At 44.9% G+C, this 7,742-nt stretch overlaps 1 protein-coding gene across 1 annotated transcript in view; it reads left to right on the top strand.

Moving 5' to 3' along the window:
* The window catches only part of LOC119300843, a 4,676-nt gene extending 1,778 nt beyond the window's left edge, over positions 1-2,898 (top strand). The window contains exon 2 of the mRNA XM_037577728.1: positions 1,891-2,898. Coding sequence (XP_037433625.1) covers positions 1,891-2,708 — 818 coding nt within the window. The 3' untranslated portion in view covers positions 2,709-2,898. The remainder of the gene's footprint in view (positions 1-1,890) is intronic.
* Positions 2,899-7,742: the final 4,844 nt, after the last annotated feature.

Here is a 7,742-nt window from a genome sequence, read left to right as displayed (position 1 = left end):
GTATTTGTTGCTTGGCCTCTCCAACTCACCCAAACACAGATGAAAATGGCTTGGATATAGAGGGAAGGGACAAAGATATAATGTTCATACAAACAAAATTATAAAACTAGATTAATTATAAGACCTCAAAGTGTTCTAAAAAGCACTGTTCAAGTAGTTGGACAGCGTGTTGCGCCTACCAACTAGTCATGCTAGGCAAGCAACGCGGGAGGATGGTGCCTAGCACCTAGGCAGGTGTCCTTTAGAACATTGCCCTCAAATTGGCACCTAGGAGGGAGTATTATTCAGTATTCACAACATTGCGGAAAATGAAGAAGTCAATGGTATTGAGTATTGACGCTAAACGGCTAAAGACAGGCTTCAACTTGCTCCTCCAAGGAGCATGGAAGAAGGAATGTCTTTTGCAAACCATATTGTAGAGAGTGTTACTCGCCTGCTCAGACGTGGATATGGGTGTTGGAATCCAACTCAGATTTGGGTGTACGATTCAGCAAGGTTTTTTTAGGACATAACTAATAAAACTTGGAATCCGACTTGCATTCGGAGTGTCTTATCTGGCAAAATAGTTGCTTCCCTGCTCAGACATGGACATGGGTGTTGGAATCCAACTCAGAATTGGGTGTACGATTCAGCAAGGTTTTTTTAGGACATACTAATAAAACTTGGAATCTGACTTGCATTCGGAGTGTCTTATCCGGCAAAATAGTTGCTTCCCTGCTCAGACATGGACACGGGTGTTGGAATCCAACTCAGAATTGGGTGTACGATTCAGCAAGTGTTTTTTAGGACATAACTAATTAAACTTGGAGTCCGACTTGCATTCGGAGTGTCTTATCTGGCAAAATAGTTTCAGGCGACGATGTTTGTTTAACAGTATTTGTAGTCAGCCAACACTAACAGTAGTCATCTGGCTGACAATATGCTAACAAAAAGAAAACAAAGAGGTATAGGGTCTTTGTCAGATGTGGGACCATTGAATTTTAACTTGCTCCTTGCAATTGTAGGATATGCAAGGAACCCACTACTTATGTAACTGCAGTATGCATGTTTTCTTCAGGCACTAGGACCTAAAAACCATTTATCTTTTTGACGGTGCACAATCACTTTTTTTTCTCACTCTACTAATTATCTTTTTACGGAGGGAGTACTAATAAATGACATAGCCATTAAATATGTTCTCATGTGGCTACATAGGAGCAGACCGTAGAAGGAATGTTGTTGTTTTAGGATGAAACCCTTTAAGTTGTGTTTTGAGTGACTCATTTGTTTAGTTTGTTTTGAATTGTTCAGTTCCTTTTCTGTGATCTCTAAAAGGACCGCTTCATTGCCGCCATTCTCGACAAATTTAAAGTACTGGTTTGTGGCGTAACTTGTCCTTACCTTACTATACAACTCTGTTGCACTGGTTCATTTCTCTTGACAGTTGTCTATACTTGGTGTAAATTAGAATGACAGACTATAAAACCCACTTACGCTTGATCAGAGTGTTCCACAAATACTTAAATTCACACTTTATGTATTGAACTTGCTACTCTGCCACAGTTGTAGTTGTGTGGTTGAAAGATGTATCTTTGGTTTGACTCATCGTTCACCCGTATAAAGCAACAACAAGTACTTTCATATCCTAGTCTAAGTTAGGAATGCACTGCTGCTCGGCAATTCATTTTTTTCTCCCCCAGGATGCGTACTCAAACAATGTAAAATTCTAAAGCAGCCTGTGGCTTTGAAATTTATAGATTAGATTGTCAGGCAGTCCAGGCTAAAGAATGCCCTCAGTACATTCCATTTCCTGTTTATTTCTGTTCCCATAATGCAGTAGGCCAGGAATCTTTTATTTCCCTGTGTTAATGTGCTCGCACCATGAATCTAATATCGTTTTAATACACACAGGATACAGTCACGTGGATAATCAATGCCAAGTCCCATTATGGGAAAGGGAATTTTGCAGTCTTGTTGGCGGCATTTCGTGGCAGAGGTTCTGCGAGAACAAGCACTTTGCCTATATGTACAAGGATATAGAGCAGTGGGATGATTCGGGAGCTTTTGAGAATTTCCAGAACGCAAAATCAAGGTTCTGGTCTCATTACCATGGCCAACCTTCTGATATACCTTACCCCGACCCTGATCTGTACATTGATGAGGTTGACCATCGTTGCGAGGTCGACCCCGAGTTGGTAGCTGACCTGGACAAGGTGGGGGTACCCTTTGAGGCGGACAACAAGCCCGCCGTAGCTGCCAATAACAGGTGTGCCCAGAACCAGTCGGGGAACTGGGACATCTATCTAGAAAAGCCGACCCCTGAGGTGAACAAGTGGGAGGCGGACAACTCGGTATCCAACGCAGGTTGGGGAGCGAGTCAGGAGCCTCTGAGCAGCTGGAACAAAATCAGCACCGGCTGGGGCGATGCCCTGGCGCAGCCCGGTTGGGGCAGCTCAGGAAACAACCATTGCTCAGGGAACAACTGGAACAGCCCCCATGGAGCATCCAGCAACAATAACACATACTACCAGGATACAGGCGGTGCGTATGGCAGGAAAAGGAACAGCGGTGGCGGGTACTCCCAGCAGAGGAACAGCAAGCAGAGGAACCAAGCTGAGAGCCACCACCAGAGGGGCAGATGGCAGGATCACAGGGACAGGGGGAGGCATGGCGAGCGGTTCCCGTTTGACAATAGGCCAAACGGGCAGCGAGCAGAGCACGGCTTCTGAGTTGGTGGCGGTGAGTGTGTGAGAAACCGTGGAAAGGTTTTGGTTGTATGATAAATGATGCGCGTTTTCTAGAGTCTTTTGTGCGGAGCTGCAGCTTGTAATGGCTGGATGTTGCAACAACGCTTTACCTGTAAGGAGATGTGTCAGGTTTTGTTGCTGCTTTTTGTGATATGTTCTGTTTCTCTGTTCCTGTTTTCTTTGCTGGTGTTGCTGCCGTTTCGTGGGAAGATGGTTTGCCACCTGGATCCGGATGGACCTCCCTTTCGTGCAATGTTTCGGTTTTGGAAGTTCCCTAGGTTGTCTAGTTTGTTGGTGCCAATCTTAAGAATTGCCATTGTTGACATGAGTTTCGTTGGGACCATCTCGTCTATGACGAGGCCTTGTGGTTGTGAACGGCGCATGAAACAGGTCAGTTCTTCTTTAGTAAGAAAAAAGGCCCCCGTCAGCATCTGAGATACATGAGGCCCCGTCCAACATGAAGACTTTTCATCGTGATTCCTGGCCTTACTCGTCGGTTGCTTCGGCTTCTGTCCTGATAGATGCGATGCTCCAGTCTGCTCCTGGGGTGCACACGAAGCTGCTAGGTTCTGATCTTCATTGCATGACTTCCTCGCAAATGGAGGAGACCATTAAGCCGCTTCGCGAGGCCGCTGACTCCTTGCAGGGCTGGCTGGTGAGTATTGGAAGCTTTTTGGAGCGCGCGGAGGTTGTTCTGCAAAGGCTCCCTTTTGCATAGGCTCCCGCGGTTGAGTCTTCTGTTGGCTTTCTGGATGACACGGGTGCGGAGCTCTTTGGTAGCTTCTCGCTCCGTGTTGTGTCTAATTCGACGCCCCTTGTGTTGCCAGACTCCGAGGGCGAGGCCTCCGCTGAGTTTGTGTCTCTAGTGTTGCAGAGCATGCTCAAGCTGCAGGTGTTGTGTGGGTAACCTGTTTTGCCTGTGTTGATGGAGCAACTCAAGTTGGGCTCTCTCCAAGCTTCGGAGGTGGACCGGGTGTCCTCACCACCCTCGTGGAGCCTTGTCAGGCTTTGGAGGTGGACTTGGTGCCCTCACCACCGCCCGTAGAGCCTCGTCAGGGTCAGACAACCTACCTCCTGGCGTCGTCGTGGAGTTTTAGATGTTGTTGTCCTTCGCTCATCTGCGACCGTCTGGCAGGTGATGCCTGTGAGTGGCATGACCATTGAGCCACTTGTGTGGCGCCTACTCCAAATCCAAATGCTTTTTTCGCGAAGAAACTTTGTGATTTGCTAGCCAGCGTGGAGGTTGCTAGACTTGGTTTGGGCAGGTCAATTGCTTGCCTCCTGACGAGGAAGCCAATAAGGGGCAAACAAAAGAAGGTGGGCAAAGGCAAAAGTGATGCCAAGGACAAGGTGTCTCTGGTTGCTTGATGGATGATCTCCCGTCTCTCGGCTTGTCCTCTTGGATTGGGCTAATGTTGTGGGTCGGGAGGTGCCCGATGTCTTTTGCCGAGGTGTTCTTGTGGGGAGTCACTTTTTTTTTGAGTTAAAAACGAAACTTTATTCATTAGAAATAATCAGTACATCGTTTGTGAGGATCATTACAATTTCATTTAGAGGCTCCTCGAACCAATCCGAAGTTGAAGAAAATTTGGCTGATCTAGCAAATTCATGTGCTACTTTATTTGCTTCTCTATTACAATGTTCGAATTTAGTCATGATAAAATCACATGCATAGTAAAAGCAGTCATCGAAAATTGCCGCCGCCGCACCCGTTGATTGTCCTTCGTCCTGCATGGTCTCAATTACATCCAGATTATCTGAGTTGATGATTAATCGGTTGCACCCTGCCCTTTGCGTTAATGTTAGTCCAAATTTGAGAGCTAATGCTTCTGCCATCATAACATCCGCGCAATGGTCGATCTTTCCATTTCTTCCTGCAATAAGCCTACCTTTGTCGTCTCGCAAGACGGCCCCCATCGTATCCTTCAGCATGTCATGGTCAAAAGAGGCGTCAACATTGAGTTTCACGAAACCCCTAGGAGGACAAAGCCAACCCTCCTTTTTTATGGACGCCTTTGAAGATGATGCATTTACAAAATTGTATGTAAGGGCCGTGATCCCCATTGATATTTGAGTTGCATTCTGAGTTACTTCCTTGTACACTAATTTCCGTCTCTTCCACCATAGATACCAAGCTGAAATAGCCATCATTTCTCGTACATTTTGGTACCCCATAATACGCAAATCTTTCTCTGGAAGAAGTAAAAGGTATTCCAATATCGCCTCTCCAGCATGATCAACTTCACAAGCTCTATCAATAATGTCCTCCATCCCTAGTCTCTTCCAGACCTCCTTTGCTTTAGTACATAGAAAAAGCATGTGTTTCGTGTCTTCTACACCCTGAGAGCAAGTAGGACACAAGGGCGAAACCTTCATGTGTCTATTAGCGAGTGTTGTCCGACATGGGAGAGTGCCATGTAACGTACGCCAAATAAATTTTTTGACTTTTGCCGAACATAATAACTTCCATATCTGACACCATATAAGGTTAGGTGTGGTTCGCCCCATCCCATTAGAGTGTTTTAGTTGACTCCAATACTGATAGTTCCACTCCATAGAGTAAGCAGACCGTACATACCATTTTTTGTATAACTCCAAGCAATGAAATCTGTCATATTATGTTGCGAAATTGGGATTGAAAGAAACCGTTCTGCGTCAATGGGCCACATAGTTTGTCTAATCAGGTCCTCATCCCAATTATTGGAGATGGGGTCAATCAAATCCACCACTTTTGACAACAATTGTCCCCCCTTAGGAGTCACAATCTTCCTAGTGGCACAATTTGGGATCCAGGCATCTTCCCAGATATTGATATTATGTCCATTCCTCACTCGCCAAATATAGCCACGTTTCAGGATAGTTATGCCTGCCATGATGCTTTGCCAGGTGAAGGAAGCACCATGCTTTGGCTTGGAATTCAACAAGTCGCCATCAGGATAGTAGTTGGCCCTTAGAACGGTGGCACACAAGGATTCAGGGTTATCAAGGAGACGCCATGCCTGTTTGGCAAGCAGAGCCAGGTTGAAACAGTGGATATCACGGAAACCCATTCCTCCTTGGACTTTGGGGAGTCACTTGGCATAGTAGAAGTGTCGGGATTTGTGGATGTTGTGTATTCGAAGAGTTTTGGTTGTGAGGTTTCATGTTGTGGGAGTAGTTTGTTTGTGCTTCGTTTGTATTGGTTGTCGCCCGGTTTTTCATAAATTAACTGGGCAATTCTCTTCTTCTTAATTAATCGATGTGGCAAATTTTTTGCCTACGTTTCGAAAATAAGAAGAAGGTTGACTGTCGTAAAAATAGAGAAACTTGGAAAGTTCCAAGAATAGAAATAGCTAGCAAGAAACTTAGACCTCCTTTAGTTCATATGACAGAAAAATTATAAAAATAGAAAATCGTAGAAAATAAGATGGCATATCTCAACTCCTATAGGGAAAAGAGATGTCATTATAAGAATTTTTTATTGAGTCTATTCTAATATGTTTTACCTTCAATATGAATGTGAATCTATCTATACAAACCAAAGGGCTTTAAAAGAATTTCTAGATATCCTACAAACCACAGGAGGCATTACACATTCCCAAGGATGAAAGTGACATACATACTATATATTTCCAAGATTAAATACTATATGACCTCCTTTGGTTCATAGGAGTTTTGTAGGAATTCTAAAGGATAAGATTTTAATATATTTTTTTTTCTTTGGAGACTGTTGGTTTGTAGAAATGGATCTCTATTCCTATGTATGATAGGAATCAATCATTTCCATTTTAAAGGAAAAAATGTTAGCCGACTCAATAAAAATATTCCTGTCCTATGCATCAATTAACGTCTTTTTTGTGTGTAGAAATTGATATGTGTATTATCTAACTTATTATGATTTTCCAGTTGCTACACTATTTTTATTCTATGAACCAAAGGAGGCTTATAGTTTTAACAACCCATGATAGATTGCCAGGGCATTTTGCAAAATAGATAGATTTTCAATCTCAGTCTCAATCGTTGGTATCAAATCGGACCATTGGTGGCAGACGAATCGGCATCACCACACCGACTGAGTCGTCCAAAACGACATCTTTGGTTTGCTACCTAAAAAGGGTGCCTTTTTTAGACCTTATTTGTTGGGCCGTGCTACGCGTCTGCCGACGGATCTATTCAAAAGATCCCCCGGTCTACGAGTCATCCAATCTAACGCAATCGTCCGGTCAAGCGCCATCGTCACTTTTGCAATATAAGTCGTGTTGCGAGAACCCTTCTGCAACACTGGTTTCATTGCAACAATATTTGTAACGAAGATTGTGTTACAGGTTTTTTTTGCAACCGCCCCCTTGTTGCAAATATTGTTTGTTTGCAACAAATGCCTTATTGTGGAAAGTCACCGCATCGCATTGCTTGCGGTCATGGCCTCGAGCAGGAGCTCAGTCTGGTTGGGGAAGGGAAGGTGATGGTGTTGGAGGCGATGCAGCATGGGTCAGAGCATTATAGTTGGACGGCGACGATCCGATGTGCGCACTCGAGCGGCCATGGCCACTGGTCGCGAGCGGACCCCGGGAGACGGGAAGACGCGACCTTGTCGGCGTGGTGCCGGCGGCGATCAGCGGTGGCGGCGTCGGAGCAACACATGAAGGCGTCGGCTTCACGGGGAGCTCGAAAGAGCACGGGAGGCAACTGCCCACGAGAGGATTTGGATCCAGATTTAGCAAAACATCACTCGTTACGGTTGGGGATTGCAACAACAGCTCAGTTGCAAAGTCTATTCAAGGTAATACGTTACTCTCGAACGATCTGATTAAAATTCGATTTGATTCGACGGCCACGGAGCCGGGGAAGCGCGCATCGTTATCAGTCAGATGATTTGAATCATTTTGCTTGTTTGAATAAAAAAAGGGGTTTATAATTCTTAAAAGGATACGAAAAAAAGAAAGATTTGCTTCCCTCGAACATAATTCTCTCGAACATTCATCACCGGTTCTACTCGCCAGATTGGCCAACCCGAGCCACATGTCTTCCCCTGGCCGG

This window comes from Triticum dicoccoides, chromosome 5A (genome assembly GCF_002162155.2).
Source record: "Triticum dicoccoides isolate Atlit2015 ecotype Zavitan chromosome 5A, WEW_v2.0, whole genome shotgun sequence".
In the NCBI taxonomy this organism is placed as follows: domain Eukaryota; kingdom Viridiplantae; phylum Streptophyta; class Magnoliopsida; order Poales; family Poaceae; genus Triticum; species Triticum dicoccoides.
This window is presented reverse-complemented; position numbering and strand designations above follow the sequence as displayed.